Raw genomic sequence first — 20,445 nt, 5'->3', positions numbered from 1 at the left:
GTGTGTTTTTCCCTCTCCCAGCACCAGGATCCTTGCCCCAGAGTGGGTAGTGCTGAAGCAACGGGGGCTCTTACGTGCTCTCAACTCATGTTGGCTTCAGACAGAGGTCTGATCTGTCTCCTATATACTGCCTATACAGGCACCCACAATTGTTTCCCTTGCTCTGCTCAGACACAGCCTGGGGTGCAAGTCCCCTTTGTCCCTCACAGCCAATCACTGCTCCCAAACTCTGCCTCTTCCACCTTGTTGTGGAGCCACACTACAGTGCAGGTGAGGACCTCATGGACTCTCAGCATGTATCAGTGCATGAGCTGTAGTGGAACAGCTGCCGTCAGAGTTCTGGGCTGCTTTTGATGTGCTGCTTGAATAAGTGTCAACAATGGCCACTGCCACTGCAGGCTCCTACCTGGGACCAGGTTGCCTCTCCATCCCATGGTTGACTTTTCTCCCCAGTCATGGCAGCTCTAGATCCAGTACACGGGGCTGGAGTGTTCACTCAGCTCAGGCTGGGGCATTTGCCAAGGCAATCGCAGGAAACCCAGTAGCCCCTCCTAGGGGGGCTGCTCTAGAGGACTAGAACAGTCCTCTCTCTGCCCTCTCCACCCTGCCTTGGGGGCAAGCCAGCACACATGCTCCTTATGAGTTGAGTTCAGGCTTCCCACAGCTCTACTATTAGTCCTAGCAGTCCTCCAACCAGCTAAGGGAGCTTGTTTTCCCTGTGTACAACCTCAGGACTGGGGTACCCAATCTGTGGCTCTCATTGCTCACTCCCCAGGGTGGGTCTCCATCCATGTATTACCCCTTTTCCTCTTAGTCCCCTGCCGGGGATGCAGGCCCTGACTTGATTGCTTTTCTTCCCTGCCTATATGATATGTGGGGATTTTTATAACAGTCTTGGTTGTACAGGAGTCTTTCTGCCAGTTTCCAGTTAGTTTAAAGTGAGAATTGTTCCACATGTGGATGTATTTTTGATATGTTTTTGTGTGGGGGTGTGAGTTCTGTGTCCTCCTGCTCTGCCATTTTGATTGCTCCCCCAACAATTCTTTCTTCAAATGTTCTTCCTGCCCCTTTTCTTTCTCCTTTCCTTATGGATTTCCTAGTATGTGTATGTTGGTGTGTTTTATGGTGTTCCACAGGTCTCAGGCTCTGTTCTTTTTGTGTGTGTGTCTTTTTCTTTCTCTCTGCTCTTTAGACTGGATAATTTTATTTAACCAACCTTCAAGTTCAGTGATTGTTTAATCTACCTACTCAAAACTACTATTGAAGCCCTCTAGTGAGTTTTTTTTTCAGTTATTGCACTTTCAGTTCCAAAATTGTGCTTTAACTCCTTTTTATAATTTTTGGTTCTTTATTGATATTATTTATTTGTTCATACATTGTTCTCCTGGTTTTATTTAGCTCTTTGAGCATTTTTCTTTTTGTTCAAGTAAGGATCTTATTTATTTTTAGGAAGATTGGCTGAATTTTTTTTTTTTTTTTTACTTTCCAGGTAGGAGTTTTAGTGTTTTGTAGACATAAAATAATTTAGGACCAAGCTGTCATTATGAATTAAATTTATTACCCTATTTATTTCACCTAAGCGTATTGTAGCATCAAGCAGTAATAACTTCCCCACAATCCCGTCAGCACCTAGAGTCCTGTTCCTCTTCCTTATGTAAGACTCAACAATATCTGCACAGAATTACCGACAATGCCTTCTCTCCCAAAGCCAGATTTAAAGAACAGCATTAGATTACATGATAAAATTTACTTTGGAATCTATCATCCTGTTAATCCCATGAATGAATGGTAGGATACGTTTTTCTTGATGATGGTCCTTAAGGTAAGCCTTCTTTTTTTTTTAACATCTTTATTGGAGTATAATTTCTTTACAGTGGTGTGTTAGTTTCTGCTTTATAACAAAGTGAATCAAAGTGAATTATACATACACATATGACTCCATATCTCTTCCATCTTGCATCTCCCTCCCTCCCACCCTCCCAATCCCACCCCTCCAGGTGGTCACAAAGCACCGAGCTAATCTTCCTGTGCTATGCACCAGCTTCTCAATAGCTACCTATTTTACGTTTGGTAGTATATATATGTCCATGCCACGCTCTCACTTTCTCCCAGCATACCCTTCCCCCTCCCCTATCCTCAAGTCCATGCTCTAGTAGGTCTCTGTCTTTATTCCTGTCTTGCTCCTAGATTCTTCTTGACGATATTTTTTTTCTTTAGATTCCATATATACGTGTTAGGATGTGGTATTTGTTTTTCTCTTTCTGACTTACTTCACTCTGTATGACAGACTCTAGGTCCATCCACCTCACTAAAAATAACTCAATTTCATATATTTTTATTGCTGAGTAATATTCCATTGTATATATGTGCCACATCTTCTTTACCATTCATCTGTTGATGGACACTTAGGTTGCTTCCATGTCCTGGCTATTGTAAATAGAGCTGCAATGAACACTGTGGTACATGACTCTTTTTGAATTATGGTTTTCTCAGGGTATATGCCCAGTAGTGGGATTGCTGGGTCATACGGTAGTTCTATTTTTACTTTTTTAAGGAACCTCCGTACTGTTCTCCATAGTGGCTGAATCAGTTTATATTCCCACCATCAGTGCAAGCATGTTCCATTTTCTCCACACCCCCTCCAGCATTTTTTGTTTCTAGATTTTTTGATGATGGCTATTCTGACCAGTGTGAGATGATATCTCATTGTAGTTTTGATTTGAATATCTCTAATGATTAATGATGTTGAGCATTCTTTCATTTGTTTGTTGGCAATCTGTATATCTTCTTTGGAGAAATGTCTGTTTAGGTCTTGGGCCCATTTCTGGATTGCTTTGTTTGTTTTTTTCATATTGAGCTGCATCAGCTGCTTGTAAATTTTGGAGATTAATCCTCTGCCAGTTGCTTCATTTGCAAATATTTTCTCCCATTCTGAGGGTTGTCTTTTCTTCTTGTTTATGGTTTCCTTTGCTGTGCAAAAGCTTTTAAGTTTCATTAGGTCCCATTTGTTTATTTTTGTTTTTATTTCCATTTCTCTAGGAGGTGGGTCAAAAAGAATCTTGCCGTGATTTATGTCATAGAGTCTTCTGCCTATGTTTTCCTCTAAGAGTTTGATAGTGTCTGGCCTTACTTTTAGGTCTTTAATACATTTTGAGTTTATTTTTGTTTATGGTGTTAGGGAGTGTTCTAATTTCATTCTTTTACATGTAGCTGTCCAGTTTTCCCAGCACCACTTATTGAAGAGGTTGTCTTTTCCCCACTGTATATTCTTGCCTCCTTTATCAAAGATAGAGTTACCATATGTGCATGGGTTTATCTCTGGGCTTTCTATCCAGATCCATTGATCTATATTTGTTTTTGTGCCAGTACCATACTGTCTTGATTACTGTATCTTTGTAGTATAGTCTGAAGTTCAGGAGCCTGATTCCTCCAGCTCCATTTTTCTTTCTCAAGGTTGCTTTGGCTATTCGGGGTCTTTTGTGTTTCCATACAAATTGTGAAATTTTTTGTTCTAGTTCTGTGAAAAAGGAGAGTGGTAGTTTGATAAGGATTGCATTGCATCTGTAGATTGCTTTGGGTAGTAGAGTCATTTTCACAATGTTGATTCTTCCAATCCAAGAACATGTCATATCTCTCCATCTGTTTGTATCATCTTTAATTTCTTTCATCAGTGTCTTAGAGTTTTCTGCATACATGTCTTTTGTCTCCTTAGGTAGGTTTATTCCTAGATATTTTATTCTTTTTGTTGCAATGGAAAATGGGAGTGCTTTCTTAATTTCACTTTCAGATTTTTCATCATTAGTGTATAGGAATGCCATAGATTTCTGTGCATTAATTTTCTATCCTGCTACTTTACCAAATTCATTGATTAGCTCTAGTAATTTTCTGGTAGCATCTTTGGGATTTTCTATGTATAGTATCACGTCATCTTCAAACAGTGACAGCTTTACTTCTCCTTTGCCGACTTGGCTTCCGTTTATTTCTTTTTCTTCTCTGATTGCTGTGGCTCAAACTTCCAAAACTATGTTGAATAATAGTGGTGAGAGTGGGCAACCTTGTCTTGATCCTGCTCTTAGTGGAAATGGTTTGAGTTTTTCAGCATTAAGGACAATGTTGGCTGTGGGTTTGTCATATATGGCCTTTATTATGTTGAGGTAAGTTCCCTCTATGCCTACTTTCTGAAGGGTGTTGAATTTTGTCGAAAGCTTTCTCTGCATCTATTGAAATGACCATATGGATTTTCTCCTTCAATTTGTTAATATGGTGTATCATATTGATTGATCTGCGTATATTGAAGAATCCTGCATTCCTGGGATAAACCCCACTTGATCATGGTGTATGATCCTTTTAATGTGCTGTTGGATTCTGTTTGCTAGTATTTTGTTGAGGATTTTTGCATCTATGTTCATTAGTGATATTGGCCTGTAGTTTTCTTTCTTTGTGACATCTTTGTCTGGTTTTGGTATCAGGGTGATTGTGGCCTCATAGAATGAGTTTGGGAGTGTTCCTCCCTCTGCTATATTTTGGAAGAGTTTGAGAAGGATCAATGTTAGCTCTTCTCTAAATGTTTGATAGAATTCACCTGTGAAGCCATCAGGTCCAGGGCTTTTGTTTGTTAGAAGATTTTTAATCACAGTTTCAATTACAGTGCTTATGATTGGTCTGTTCATATTTTCTATTTCTTCCTGGTTCAGTCTCGGAACGTTGAGCATTTCTAAGAATTTGTCCATTTTTTCCAGTTTGTCCCTTTTATTGGCATATAGTTGCTTGTAGTAATCTCTCATGGTCGTTTTTAATTCTGCAGTGTCAGTTGTTACTTCTTTTTCATTTCATATCTATAGATTTGAGTCTTCTCCCTTTTTTTCTTGATGAGTCTGGCTAATGGTTTATCGATTTTGTTTATCTTCTCAAAGAACCAGCTTTTAGTTTTATTGATCTTTGCTATCATTTCCTTCATTTTTCATTTATTTTTGATCTGATCTTTATGATTTCTTTCCTTCTGGTAACTTTGGGGGTTTTTTTGTTCTTCTTTCTCTAATTGCTTTAGGTGTATGGTTAGGTTGTTTATTTGAGATGTTTCTTGTTTCTTAAGGTAGGATTGTATTGCTATAAAGTTTCCTCTTAGAACTGATTTTGCTGCACCCCATAGGTTTTGCGTCGTTGTGTTTTCATTGTCATTTGTTTCTAGGTATTTTTTGATTTCCTCCTTGATTTCTTTAGTGATCTCTTGGTTATTAAGTAGTGTATTGTTTAGCCTCCATGTGTTTGTATTTTTTACAGATTTTTACCTGTAATTGATATCTAGTCTCATAGCGTTGTAGTTGAAATCGTAATAAAACAATTGATACAATTTCAATTTTCTTAATTTTACTAAGGCTTGATTTGTGACCCAAAATATGATCTATCCTGGAGAATGTTACATGACCCCTTGAGAAGAATGTGTAGTCTGTTGTTTTTGGATGGAATGTCCTATAAATATCAATTAAGTCCATCTTGTTTAATGTATCATTTAAAGCTTGTGTTTCCTTATTTATTTTCATTTTGGATGATTTGTCCATTGGTGAAAGTGGGGTGTAAATGTCCCTTAATATTACTGTGTTACTGTCGGTTTCCCCTTTTATGGCTTTTAGTGTTTGCCTTATGTATTGTGGTGCTCCTATATTGGGTGCCTATATATTTACAATTGTTATATTTTCTCCTTGGATTGATCCCTTGATCATTATGTAGTGTCATTTTTTGTCTCTGGTAATAGTCTTTGTTTTAAAGTTGATTTTGTCTGATGTGAGAATTGCTTCTCCAGCTTTCTTTTAATTTCCATTTGCATGGAATATCTTTTTCCATCCCCTCACTTTCTGTCTGTATGTGTCCCTAGGTCTGAAGTGGGTCTCTGCTAGACACCATATATACAGGTCTTGTTTTTGTATCCATTCGGCCAGTCTATGTTTTGCTTGGAGCATTTAATCCATTTACATTTAAGGTAATTATCGACATGTATGTTCCTATTACCATTTTCTTAATTGTTTTGGGTTTGTTATTGTAGGTCTTTTCCTTCTATTGTGTTTTCTGCCTAGAGAACTTCCTTTAGCATTTGTTGTAAAGCTGATTTGGTGGTGCTAAACTCTCTCAGCTGTTGCTTGTCTCTAAAGGTTTTAATTTCTCCATGAACTCTGAATGAGATCCTTCCTGTTTAAAGTAATCTTGGTTGTAGGTTTTTCTCCTTCATCACTTTAAATATTTCCTGCCACTCCCTTCTGGCTTGCAGAGTTTCTGCTGAAAGATCAGCTCTTCACCTTATCGTGATTCACTTGTGTGTTATTTGTTGTTTTTCCCTTGCTGCTTTTAATATGTTTTCTTTGTATTTAATTTGATAGTTTGGTTAATATGTGTCTTGGCGTGTTTCTCCTTGGATTTTTCCTGTATGGGACTCTCTGTGCTTCCTGGACTTGATAAACTATTTCCTTTCCCATATTAGGGAAATTTTCAACTATAATCTCTTCAAATACTTTCTCAGTCCCTTTCTGTTTCTCTTCTTCTTCTGGGACCCCTATAATTCGAATGTTGGTGCATTTAATATTGTCCCAGAGGTCTCTGAGAATGTCCTCAATCCTTTTCCTTCTTTTTTCTTTATTCTACTCTGCAGTAGTTATTTCCACTATTTTATCTTCCAGGTAACTTATTCGTTCTTCTGCCGCACTTATTCTGCTATTGATCCCTCCTGGAGAATTTTTAATTTCATTTATTGTGATGTTCATGATGGTTTGTTTGTTCTTTAGTTCTTCAAGGTCCTTGTTAAACTTTTCTCCATTCTATTTCCAAGATTTTGGTTCATTTTTACTATCATTATTCTGAATTCTTTTTCAGGTAGACTGCCTATTTCCTCTTCATTTGTTAGGTCTGGTGGCTGTTTGCCTTGCTCCTTCATCTGCTGTGAGTTTCTCTGTCTTCTCATTTTGCTTAACTTACTGTGTTTGTGGTCTCCTTTTTGCAGGCTGCAGGTTTGTAGTTCCCATTGTTTTTGGTGTCTGTCCCCAGTAGCTAAGGTTGGTTCCATGGATTTTGTAGGCTTCCTGGTGGAGGGGACTAGTGTCTGTGTTCTGGTGGCTGAGGCTGGATCTTGTGTTTCTGGTGGGCAGGTCCATGTCTGGTGGTGTATTTTGGGGTGTCTGTGGCCTTATTATTATTTTAGGCAGCGTCTCTGCTAATAGATGGTGTTGTGTTCCTGTCTTGCTAGTTGTTTCGCATAGGGTGTCCAGCACTGTAACTGGCTGGTCGTTGAGTGAAGCTGGGTCTTGCCATTGAGATTGAGATCTCTGGGAGATTTTTGCTGTTTGATATTACGTGGAGCTGGGAGGCCTCTTTTGGACCAGTGTCCTGAACTTGTCTGTCCCACGTCAGAGGCACAGCTCTGACACCTGGCTGGAGCACCTAGAGTCTGTCATCCACATGGCTCAGAATAAAAGGGAGAAAGGAAAAAAAGAAAGAAAGAAGATAAAATAAAATAAAGTTATAAAAATAAAAAATAAAAGTAGTTACTAAAAATTTTTTTTTAAGTAATAAAAGGAAAAGTAAGAAAGAAAGGACAGAGCAACCAAACCAAAAACCAAATCCACCAATGATAACAAGCACTAAAAAGTATACTAAGAAAACAAACAAAAACGGACAGACAGAACGCTAGGACAAATGGTAAAAGCAAAGCTATACAGGCAAAGTCACACACAGAAGCATACACATACACATTCACAAAAAGAGAAAAAGGGGAAAAATATATATATATCGTTGTTTGCAAAGGGTCCACCTACTCAATATGGGATGAATCATTGTCTATTCAGCTATTCCACAGATGCAGGATACATCAAGTTGATTGTGGAGATTTAATCTGCTGCTCCTGAGGCTGCTGGGAGAAATTTCCCTTTCTGTTTGTTCTCACAGCTCCTGGGGTTGAGCTTTGGATTTGGACGTGCCTTTGCGTGTAGGTCACCTGAGGGCGTCTGTTCTTCACTCAGACAGGACGCGGTTAAAGGAGCAGCTTATTCGTGGGCTCTGGGTCACTCAGGCCGGGGGGAGGGAGGGGTACGGAGTGCGGGGCAAGCCTGCGGCAGCAGAGGCCGGCGTGACGTTGCACCAGCCTGAGGCATGTCGTGTGTTCTCCCAGGGAAGTTTTCCCTGGATCACGGGACCGTGGCAGTGGCGGGCTGCACAGGCTCCCAGGAGGGGAGGTATGGAGAGTGACCTGTGCTTGCACACAGGCTTCTTGGTGGCTGCAGCAGCAGCCTTAGCATCTCATGCCTGTCTCTGGGGTCTACGCTGATAGCCGCAACTTGCGCCCATCTCTGGAGCTCCTTTAAGCAGGGCTCTTAATACCCTCTCTTCGTGCACCAGGAAACAAAGAGGGAAGATAAAGTCTTTTGCTTCTTCGGCAGCTCCAGACTTTTTCCCGGACTCCCTCCAGGCTAGCTGTGGTGCACTAACCCCTTCAGGCTGTGTTCACGCTGCCAGTCCTCTCCCTGCGATCCGACCGAAGCCTGAGTCTCAGCTTCCAGCCCCCGCCTGCCCGGGCGGGCGAGCAGACAAGCCTCTCGGGCTGGTGAGTGCTGGTCGGCACCGATCATCTATGCGGGAATCTCTACGCTTTGCCCTCCACAACCCTGCTGCTGGGCTCTCCTCCGTGGCTCTGAAGCTTCCCCCCTCCGCCAACAGCAGTCTCCACCCACGAACGGGCTTCCTAGTGTTTGGAAACCTTTCCTCCTTCACAGCTCCCTCCCACTGGTGCAGGTCCTGTCCCTATTCTTTTGTCTGTTTTTTCTTTTGCCCTACCCAGGTACGTGGGGAGTTTCTTGCTTTTTGAGAAGTCTGAGGTCTTCTGACAGCGTTCAGTAGGTGTTCTATAGGAGTTGTTCCACATGTACATGTATTTCTGATGTATTTGTGTTGAGGAAGGTGATCTCCACGTGTTACTCTTCCACGGTCTTGAAGATCCTCTCTCTTTGGGCATATTTAAGACAATTGATTTAAAATGTCTGTCTAGTAGATCCAAAGTCTGTGCTTCTTCAAGGACAGTTTCTGTTGATTTCTTCTATGAATTAGCCATAATATTTTCTTATTTCTTTGCATACTTAATATTTTTATTGAAAACTAGACATTTTGAATATTATAATGTGGTAACGTCATAAATCATATTCTTTCCCTTCTGACGGTTTTCCCCCCTTGATGTTTTATATCGCTGCTTGTTTATTTAATGACTTCTAAACTATTTTTGTAAAGTCTGTATTCTTTGTCATGTGTGCTGTCTGATTCTGTAGCTTGTGGTAAGCTAGTGTTTTGACAGAGATATCCTTGAATGCCAGGAAGGAGGGATGGAGGGAAGGGGGGAGAGAAGAGGCAAAAGACAAGGAGAAGGAGGAGAAGAAAAAGGGGAAGGGGAAGAAGAAGGAGGAGGATGAAGAGAGAAGGAAGGAAGGAAGGAAGGAAGGAAGAAAAGGAAGAAGAAAAAGAAACAACAACAGCAACAAAAACTCTCATTGGCTCTGTTCTGCGGCACTCCTTCAATGCTTAACGAGGCCTTTTAAAACTCTCTTATCTGCTTGTGTTGAGCCTATAGATCAACCAGAGGTAAAAGCTTAGGGTATTCTCAGGACTTTTCTAGGGATGCATTCTGACCCAGACATGCACACTGCTTTCTGAATTCCCCAGTAAACTTGAGTGCTTTTGAATGCCCTAACATCCCTCTGTCCCCAGCTTTTCCCCCCTGACTTTCAGCACGCTATCAAAGGCCTCGACCATATTCTGTTGCCCCAGGTAGCTGTGGATACCCTGAGCTAGTTCTGAATAAGGTATATCAGTCCTTCAGTTAGCCCCTATATAGACCAGGACAAACAGAATTCTTTGAGAATTAGTCTGCTCTTCTCACTTGGGAGCCAAGGATAAGCGTCCCATACTGAAAATGTGGGCTGCAGTCTTCAAATTGCCACCGAGCTAGGGAGGGGCACAGGGTGAGGACAACTAGAAATGCTACAAAGGTTTCCTACCACATTTAAGTTGCCTTTTTATTGTTTTACATTTGTTTGCCTGCTGTAAACTTTGACTGTTGTAAAGAATTCTGACAAAGTAGACTCTTGTACTTCCTGCTTGATTTTTTGATGTTCCTGTAGAGGGACTGGCCCTTGGAGGTATCTACTTCACCATTTTTGCTGATGTCATTCATGCCAACTATTTTTTCATAAAGGTGCAAAATAAATTCAATTTAGAAAGCATAGTCTTTTCACAAATGGTATTGCAATTTTTGGGTATCTGTATGCAAAAAGAAAAAAGAGCCTGAACCTAAATATTGCACCTCATTCAAAATTCAACTCATAATACATCATGGATCAGAACGTAAAACATATGAATATACATTTTTTAGAAGAAAACATAAAGGAAAATCATCATGACCTGAGGTTAGGTAAAGAATTCTTAGAAATAACACCAAAAGGCTAGTCTGTAAGAAACACCAGGAAAAATTTCTTAAATTGGATTTCAACAAAATTATACTCTTTTTCTCTGAGAAATACCCTGTTAAAAGAATGAAAAGGCAGCTGTAGAATGGGAGGAAATACCTGTAAATTACAACCATATACAGAATATACAAAGAACTCTCAAAACTCCACTATAAGAAAATAAACTGCTCATTTTAAAAATGGGCAGAGGACATGTACAGGCACTCCACTAAAGAAGATATGAGGATGCCAAATAAGCACCTGAAAAGATGTTCAACAATGGTAGCTATTAGGAAAATACAAATTAAAACCACAATGAGATACCACTGTAACCCTATTTGAATGACTAAAATTAAAAACACTGATGATACCAAGTACCGATGAGTCTGCAGAGAAATTGGAACTTCTGTATATTGATAGAGGGAATGCAGAATTGTACAGCCACTCTGGAAAACAGCTTGCCAATTTCTTCAAAAGGTAAACATACAACTACAATACGACCCAGCAATTCCATGCCTCGGTACTTGCCTTACAGGACTGAAAACTTATGTTTACAAAACTCCACATGAATGTTAATAGAAACCGTATTCATAGCCACCCCAAACTGAAAGGAATCAAGATGTTATTCAACAGATGAATCAATAAAATCATATATCTATAAATGAAACACTTTTTAACAATACAAAGAAGGAACTCTTGATACATGCAACAACTTGGATGAATCGCAAATGCATTATGCTAAATGAAAGAAGCCAGTCTCAAAATGTTACATACTGTATGATTTTGTTTGTATAATATTTGGAAAAGGTAAAACTATAGGGATGGGAAACAGATCATCAGTTAGTTATCAGAGGTTTGGGATGGGGACATGGTTTGACTACAAAGCAGCAGAATGAGGGATATTTTGGGGCTGATGGAACTGTTTTGTATCCTGATTGTGGTGATAGTTACACAAATCTGTCCATGTGTTAAAACTCATGGTACTGAAAACAAAAAGTTAATTTTACTATGTAATAAATCAAAATATATGTAACTAAAAAAATTAAATGTGTCATACATAAAGGCTTGGGAATCATAATGGCATGCAAAATAGTACCAGCATTCCCAAAAGTGACATTGAAAGTCAGAAAACTTTTCAGCCTGAAATTATATATCAGCTATCAAATAAGCATGAAATTAAAGGTAATATTAAAGGTAATATTTGTTCATGCAAAGTCTTAAAAGAAATTATCACCCATGGTACCTGGAGAATGAGTCCCATCAAAACACTGTGGTAAACCAAGAACAATGAAGACATTAGTTCTAGGAAGCAGAAGATCCCACTTAGGGTTTTGGTAAAGGAGTGTTCTAGGTGCAACACTCTAGGCAACCAATAAAGATTGAAACTGGGTCCAGGAAAGTGATTTCCAACAACAAAGGAATGGACATAGTTGAAGATTGAGAAAATATTGCCAATAGGCCTATGACAGAAATATAAGCTCTTGAGGGAAGGAACGTCATCTGTTTTTCTCAGTGATGTAGCACCATGTGTTAGAACAGTACCTGGCATGTGGTAAGCCCTCAATAGAGAATTGTTAAATGGAAAGGAGAGAAAGAGTGAATGAGAAGAGAAGAATTTGAGACAGCAAGTATCCACCGACTCTTAAGGAGTTTTTATGTGAAGGTGAGCAGAGAAAAATGGTGTCGCTTGAAGGGAAATTGGAATCAAAAGAAGGTTTTCTTTAATTGGGAGAAACGACAACATACTTGTATGCTGATAGGAATGATCCAAAATAGAGAAAACTATTTATGAATGAGGGAAGTTTGTTTCTGATTGCCTATATACTCTCAGTGAAATGGGAAGCAAGGTCATCAGGTGAGAGCGAAGGGGGTCCATGATCAGCAAGTACCCCCTCAACTTTCCCGGATCATCTTGTGATCTTCTTCTTTCTTTTAAAATTTTATTTATTTATTTATTTATTTGGTTGCCCTGGGCCTCTCTGGCTGCGCGCGGGCTTTCTCTAGTTGCGGTGAGCAGGGGCTACTCTTCGTTGTGGTGCGCGGGCTTCTCATTGCAGTGGCTTCTCTTGTTGTGGAGCATGGGTTCTAGGCACGCAGGCTTCAGCAGTTGTGGCACACAGGCTCTAGAGCACAGGCTCCAGTAGCTGTGCCGCACAGGCTTAGTAGCTCCGTGGCATATGGGATCTTCTGGGACCAGGGATCGAACCCGTGTCCCCTACATTGGCAGACAGATTCTTAACCACTATGCAACCAGGGAAGTCCCGTGATCTTCTTGTATGGAACTTTTCATAAAAAAGTGCTGTGCAAAATTAAAAGGAAGGGCTTCTGTTCATTAAAAGGTATGATAAAAAGAGTGAAGGCAAGCTAAAAACTAGAAGATATTTACATAACATGAAATCATCAAAGAATTAAAGTATAGAACACATAAAGAACTTCCACAAATAAATATGCAAACAACCCAAGGGGAAAATGGGCAAAAGACACTAAATGAATACCTCATAGACAAGAAAATCCCCAAGGCCAAGCATATGAAAAGCTGCTCAATATTATTACTAATATTATTACAAATCAAGAAATTGCAGATTAAATCTACAATGAGACACCATTTCACTATCACAAGATTGACAACAATTTTGTACTTTGTTAATATCAAATGTTGATGAGGATGTGGAACAGTTAAACACTGTTGATAGGAGTAGAAATTAGCATGACCGCATTGTAAAAAATCTGGCATGATCTAGTAATGTTGGAAATCTTTCCCTATGAGATGACAACTTCAGTTCTAAGTATGAGCACTGGAACGCAGCTTCCCAGCCATTTGATTCTATGGCTCACACAGAAAATGATGATTGTATGGCATACAGGAGTAAGATGACAAAGTTGTTCAGGGCCAGAACCAAGCGGTCCAGGGGCTGCTGTCTGGCTGTCTCTGGAGATGAAGGCCTCAAAGTCCCAGGTCCAAAAGTTGGAAAGCTCTGCTCTGGAAGACTCTTGTACGTGGGCACCAGGAAACATGCTCCAGAATGTTTATAGTAGCGCTATGAATAATATCTGCCCAAATGGAAAAAACCCAAACTACCCATTGACAGTAGAATGGATACATTAAAAGGAGTTGGGAATAGAGACCGGTTCACAGTGAGCTGAATGGGTCCCTGGACCAAAATAGCAGTCATTTCTCCAGTCCCCAAGCTGATAATGATAAGTGATACACTTGGCAGTTGGAGCAATGACTTCCACATTGGGTCACTGCTCTGCAGGGTAAGAGCTATCCCGGTGGGGAAAGCCAAGAGGAACCTCTGACACTGGCTCCCACCCCAGGCCAAGAGAGTAAGTCAAAAGCAGTATTGGATCCTGGTGAGCATAGGGGGCTAAAGCAGAGATTAGTGACATCATTGGAGACGTATGGGATGCAGGGGAAGAGGAGGTAGGAGAGCCACACGGACGAAGAGAGTGGAGAAGGTGAGAAGAAGTTCTGGGAGTCTCTCTCTGGGGGAGGGAGGAAGGGAATGGAAATGGTGAGAGGGAAGACGGAGGCTTCCACTGAATCCACTGGTAATGTTTCCTAGGGTGCTGGTGGATGCAGGAGATTTTGCTATATCCTTCCTTATCCATTTTAACATATTTGAAATAGCACACCACGACTTAAAAAGTCACTGGGAGAAGTGGAAGAGGGCGGTATCCACAAACGGGCAGGCACCATCGGGGGCAGGCTCGAGGAGGAGGATTGCAGATTTACAGTGCACCCAATCTCCCCTGCTCTGAAACTTCTCCAGCACGGCCAGCTTCTCAGGTGCAGACCCAGAAAACTGGGCCTTTGAGTTCCACAGGCAAGAGGGGTTCAGACACCCCAGGACTCTCCAGGAGGTCAGCCAGAGCAGGATGCAGGAGAGAGAGGTGACTGAAGACAGAGGAGTATGAACGGGAAGGAGCAGAAGGAAGGTATGGGAGGAATGGAGCGGTGTCAGAGTAGGAGTGGGGTGGCAGACACGGGAAATTCTAACACCCATGGGCCGTATAGAAACCAAGGGAGGCACCACTCCCCAGACATCAGTACTGCTCAGCTCAGGGGAGCTGAGAACTGACAGTTCCAAGAAAAATTGAGAGACACCTGGCTATCCACACCCACCGCCATCACAACTGGTAGGCCTTGGTTGTGCGTCCTTCAAAACTTTAAAACATACTTGTACATATACTTAAATGAATTCTCATATATTACATAGGATTGACTGGTGTGTGTGCGTGTGCCCACGCACGCAAGTGATTTAACTTACAAATGTGAATCCAAAGCCATCGTTCTGCAACTTGCAGTTGGAAGTCAGGCGGATGCTTTCGAAAGCTGTGAGAATGGCCTGATGCATTCCGTTGGACTGCCACGCTTTATGCTACTGGATGCTAAGCCACGTTGCATTCATCCATTTCCTTACTGACGGGAATTTGGAGTGTTCCCAGTTTTTCCCATCACCAACTCCCTTGTGCATGTGTTCTTGTACACTACAGGTACCAGCGTGTCTCCGGAAGAAGTACCAGGCAGCGGACTTGCAGGAGCATAGAGGAAATAGATTCTTTCTTCCTTCCTTTTAAAGATCTTGGGCTAAAAGCAAGGACTCTGGAGTCAGATTGATTGGTTTCAATCCTGCCGCTGATCCCCACGAGCCGAATGACCTTGGGCCAGTGGCCGAACCTCTCAGTGCCTGTTTCCTCACCGGGAAGAGGCCAGTAATAGTTGGTACTATAGTTAAAGGCGTGTCACGCGGATGCATTATTATTTATGCCCAGCGCTTAGAAGAGTGCCAAGCACAGAGTCCGTGCCGGCACTAAGTTGCTTTCAATGGATTCTGCCAAATGCGTCTCTTGCACCACCGCCACAGGGGTTTGCTCCTAACCTCTCCCACCCTCGGAATGGTTAAGCTCTTTGAAGGTTGTCAACCTAGTGTGTGAAACCCGATTCGTGGTTTTAGTTCACATCTCCAGGATCAGCGGTGGGGAGCACCTTTTGGGGTGTAACTGGCCACTGCGATTTCCTCTTCTTTGAATTTGCCTCAGAGAGGGGGAAGGGCTGATGGAGCGAGGCCAACCCCAAGTCTATCCGCCAAACCCGCCTGCCAATAACGTCTGCTGAACCACATTTGATGGAGCAGTTGAGACAGAGACCTTACAGAACGAAAATACGATCCCTTTGCTCTCTGGCCGACCCCTGATCACTGACTGCGGGACTCCTGTGCCCATTCTCCTGTTGGGTCTTAAGGCTTGCGGTGGAAGGGAGCCTGGCAAATGCTTTCGGCGCGTGCTAGGCATCCAGCGCCTCCATCTTGACGTTTCATCCTCACCACCCCTGGAGCCCGGCGCCCTCACTCCACGATGCCCTCGACCCCCTGTATAGATAGGAAATGGAGGCTCAGAGCTGTGACTCTAACCGGAAAGGGGAGGCGGGACCAGAGGAGGTGAGCCCAGAGGCTTGACAGAGGGAAGCACTCCCACCATCCCCTTCACCAGCCAACTGCCCGGACCGCCCACGGGCTTGCAAGCAAACCAGAGGCCGTCGACCCCATTGGTTAGGCCTCGAGGGGGCGGACGAACAAGGCGCCCGCTGGTTGGAGGGGACCGGATCAATGAGGAGGCCGCGGCGCGGACGTGGGTGGCGCGCTGAAAGTGGCGCGTCCTTTCTTTTGAGGCGAGCTCGTGCGGCGCGTGAGGTGGCTGACACTGCCCTCTGAGCGCCGCCCACCTAGCCCGCCGTGACCGCGACCGCGACTCGGGCCATCGACCGTCGCCCCGGTTCTGGGGCCGCCCGGGTCGCGACATGAGCTACCCGGATGAGGTGTATGTGTGGGGAATGCGTTTCGGCCCAAAGGGCAGGGAGCAGGCCGGCGTCTGCCCAGCCGGCCCTGCAGACCCACGGGGACCCGACCCAGGGTCCGAGCCTGGGGATCCGCGGTGCGGCGAGGGTGCAGGAGGCTTCCCGGTCCCTGAGGGCTTCCAGTTGGAGTGGGAGGTGCTGGAAGCGCAAGGGCCGGTGCTGTGGGGCCGCGAAGGCCGACCTGGCTCCCCTGCTTACCACAAGAGGGACCTCCTGGACCTGATCGAGGAGTCTGAGGAGGCCAACCTGCAGCAGCTGACCGACCAGGACGTGCTGGGCGTCCTCATATTCCCGTCCCCGGTGAGCTCCACCAACTTCGAAGTGTCCACCGTGTGGACACTGCGTCTCGAGGCGGTTCCCGGCGGTCGAGGAGCGCCCGTCCAGAGCTGTGGGGAGGGGCCGACGGCTCCAGCCGGCCCTCGCCACCTTCGTAGGCCTGAAGCGGACCGGGCCTTGGGGAACCCTAAGAGAGGCACTAACCGTAAGTTGAACGTGGCTGCGGATCGCCAGCGGCGCTCCGCGGAAGGCCTGGCCTGGCTGCTGTCCGACTCCGAGTCCTCAGATGAATTCAGTGAGACACAGCTGATGACGGTGAGCACTCACCGCAGAGGAGGAGGCCAGGCCAAGCCCAGCAGACCCGAGGATCCCGGGGACACTCCCAGACACTCGAAGTTCCAAGTCAGGGAGAATTACCGTCACGTGACAGGCTCTTCCCTGTCCTTGGCTCCGCGAGGACTCTCTTCGGTTGTGGAAAGGCAGGGCGTGGGAAAGCAGGGCATCTCTTCCCCTAAGAAAATGCAGAGCGTGCTGTGGGGCAAGGGGGGCAGCAAGCCCAGCTACACGGGAGCTGCTGCTGCTGCTGCTGCTGCTGCTGCTGCTTCTGTTTCTGCTGCTGCTCCAGGTGGCCTGCCGCAGGTCACTCCTAGGAAGAACGGAGCCCAGGAGAAGAAATCCGTCGGGGAAGCATCCAAACTTGCCCTGGGGGGAACCTTCCGTTCCCGGGGGCAGCGAATCTCGGCAACTCCCGTGGAACCGGCCACCTTCCCCCCAATCTCTGGTATTCCGCTGCCTGGGAGACCCAAGAGTTATACCTTGGTCCTTTCGGGAACCAAACAGTCCAAGCACAGTGGCGCTGGGAAGAAATCCGTGGTCAGGTGGGCAAGGGAGTCTGAGGCGGTGGCGGGAGAAGATAAGGACCCAAATAGAGACCCAGCCCCATAGGGCCAAGTGAGTAGGCCATGCTCCTCCTCTCTCCCCACTCTTCCCCACCCCACACAGCACCCAGGGCACACGTCTTCACGCATGGTGCCTCTGTCCACCCCTCACGGGTCAGCATTGGGTGCCCCTCGGTCACTGGGTCATTACGATGCCAGATCGGGCTCCTTTTCCTAGGGACAAACATTAAGGTAGCACTTCGGGTGTCCTGGGCCCGGTTCTCCACCCTTGGCCTCTTTCCAGCCTCCTCTGAGAGACTTGGGCTGGGATGGAAGGGAGGGCTGGTAGCTGAATTGGGTCGGGGGATCCCTTAAAAGCTTCCCCGGAAAGCCTCAGTATTTAGACTCACCAGCTTCCTGAATCCTCCTTCCTAGCTGTTCCCCAGACCTTCCTTGCACGGGGCCTCGGCTTTCTCAGTGTCCCACTGTTGTGCCTAGATCAGCCTTTCAATTCCCTTCCCAATTCCCTGCCTCACCCTGGCCCGAATCACACAACTCTCTCTCTCTCTCTCTCTCTCTCTCTCTCTCTCTCTCTCTCTCTCACACACACACACACACACACACACACACACACACTTCCTTAGTCCAAATCGGTGAGAAATTTTTGTTTCAGCTGCTCACTCACAGGCCAGGGACATCTTGTCTGCGCATGCATCGTAGAAAAGCCAGCAGTGGTGACGTCAACACCAGAGGCCCCGAAGATCCAGGAAACTCAGAACCCTTGGCCCTGAACCAGGGAGAAGTCATGCCCAGGGGGCCTGCCCCCTCAGGTGAGTGTCGTGGGTTTGATATGAGGGGAGGGAAGAGGGGTTGAGGACAGAAACCTCTGCCTCTGTCTCTGCCGGGGGCACAGCCTTGCTCCCAGGCAGCTTCTCCCACAGAAGACGGGGTGCTGGCAGGGCTGGCCTTGAGCCACATCATCCTCTGTGTGGGGTTTGTGCGGCCGGGGTGATCGGTGGCAGTGCCCCAAACAGCTGCTCCGGGTGTAGACTTGCAGGGGAACAGCCTTTTCTGTTAAGTCCTGTTCGGCCACATTGCTCTCCCACGTGCTGGCTGTGGCTGCAGCTCTGGGAGGGTCGAATCCAGAGCCACATTGTTTGGGGACCACAGTGGCGAAATGGCTGTCCCCGGGGAACAGGGGAAGCAGGCCCAGAGACAAGGTTCCGGCTGCTGGGCGGAGCAGGGGCGGCTGGTTGCCAGCAGAGGGTGGTGCTGCCTCACGTCACTTTAGAGCCCGCTTGGCCCTTTCCACCTCACTGGGAGCCTGGGAAGCTGGATTGTGTGTCTTTTCCCTCTCAGGTGACCGGGGGCCACTTGACCATCCCCCAAGACCGGAAACGCAGCAGCAGCCACTGGGAACGCCCTGCTGTCCTTGGGTAATGCTTCCACTGCATCCTGGAAATGCAGGCCCAAACTCGAGGGTGGGATCTGGGTCCAAGTTCAGCTGACATGTGTGGGCTCCCCCTCCCCTGCCCCCATCACGTACCCCACGGAGGGAGCCCACCTCCTTTCCACTGAGGAGCCCTTGCCAGGCTAACCACCCGGCTTTGGGGTGGAGGGCCCGGGGGAGAGGAGAAGGTGGAGGAGAGAGGAGGCCAGAGTATACTAATCATTTCTCTTCCTCCTCTGTCTGCTGGCCTAGTGTCTCGAGCTAAAGAGAGAAGTAGACGAACTTAAGGAGCAACTTGGTATGAGGAACCAGGGCCGGAGAGCGGTGTCTTAGTGAAGAACCCGGGTGGGCACCTGGGGTGGGGGTGGGCTGCAGGTGCGGTGGGCCTGGCAGGGACGATCATCCCTGTGGGGAGGAGAACCTCTCAGGCCTGGCCCTGGAGCTGGCTGTGCATGTACAACTGGGCGTGTGTACAAATAGCAAAGTACTGTCTGGACTGCATGCACACTTTGACAACCAGACCAGTCCTAGGGAATGTCCTTCTGATAGGACTTTTAGAGATGCCTCGTTGATTTTTCCCTTGAACTGCTGCTTGGTGTGGCTTCTAAGGTTCTTGTTGGATTGTTTGTTTGTGTGTGTGACAAGTTCTGAGTGGTTGTGGCACGGCCCACAGCATGAGAGCTGCTGGCACATTTTGTTTCCCTTTAGGAACCGGTTCCACATTCAATTTGGGTGGTGGGGAGTGATCAGGCCCAGAGCTCTTTGCATCGGGTCTGGAGGGGTTTCAGGTATCAGGGCTAGGCGGTTCCTCACGGGGATAGGGGGACGGGCTTCTGTATCCCTCTGTCTGGAGCGCCTGCTAATGCCTGTCCCTGTTGCAGCCGCCATGCAGTACCTGGCTGACAAGTTGCAGACCCTTTGAAGTGAGTGTTACACACACCGTACCCCTTCCCACAGTCCTGGCTGTTGAGCAGGGCTGGGGGCTGGCCCTGGCTTCAGGCTCTTCCCTGACTCTGCTGTTTCACAGGTTGAGCCCAGCGTCTTCCTGCAAGAGGAGCAGCTGGTACCTTTGGGGCCCTGGAGCTGTGGCCAAGCTCGTTCCCTCCTGTTCTGCCTCAGCTAGGGCTTCCTCTCCCCCTTGTTTTGCCCCCGCCCCGCCCCAGTTTCACAGCAGTTTCCAATTAAAGTACCTCTCATATTCTGTGTTCTGCCTTCTCTCTGGAGGGGTACGGGTCGGGGTCGGGGTAGGGGGCCGGGCCGGGGCGCTGCTCCACGTCAGAGCCTTTTCCAGAACGGTATCTGTGGCATCCTGTGGTGGGGACTCTGGGCCAGCCTCTGTTACCATCCCTGCAGTCAAGCCAGCGGAGTGTCCCAGGTCTGGGTCCTGTGTGTGCTCTGCCTGGCCACATTGGCACGTCCTCCCTTTCCCCCGAAGGCCCTCTTCTAGCTCTCTCCAAACCCCCCTCCTCCTCTGGGGTCTGGCGGTTCCCATTCATCTCTGCCATTCACCCT

The 20,445-nt window shown here is 46.0% G+C and overlaps 1 protein-coding gene and 1 long non-coding RNA gene across 2 annotated transcripts; both read left to right on the top strand.

The window, feature by feature from the left end:
* Nucleotides 1-16,272: 16,272 nt before the first annotated feature.
* LOC309817539 (uncharacterized protein CXorf49 homolog) lies at nucleotides 16,273-17,550 on the top strand (the record flags this gene model as incomplete). The annotated part of the gene is made up of 1 exon (XM_082646833.1): nucleotides 16,273-17,550. The coding sequence occupies one exon, from the start codon at nucleotides 16,273-16,275 to the stop codon at nucleotides 17,548-17,550; it is 1,278 nt and encodes a 425-aa protein (XP_082502959.1).
* A 702-nt stretch (nucleotides 17,551-18,252) lies between these two features.
* LOC309839130 lies at nucleotides 18,253-20,130 on the top strand. The gene is made up of 5 exons (XR_014298463.1): nucleotides 18,253-18,313; nucleotides 18,843-18,919; nucleotides 19,186-19,231; nucleotides 19,815-19,856; nucleotides 19,961-20,130. It is a non-coding gene; the product is annotated as an uncharacterized lncRNA (long non-coding RNA).
* Nucleotides 20,131-20,445: the final 315 nt, after the last annotated feature.

The sequence above is a fragment of the Grampus griseus genome (assembly GCF_964374135.1).
Source record: "Grampus griseus genome assembly, chromosome: X".
In the NCBI taxonomy this organism is placed as follows: Eukaryota; Metazoa; Chordata; class Mammalia; order Artiodactyla; family Delphinidae; genus Grampus; species Grampus griseus.
This window is presented reverse-complemented; position numbering and strand designations above follow the sequence as displayed.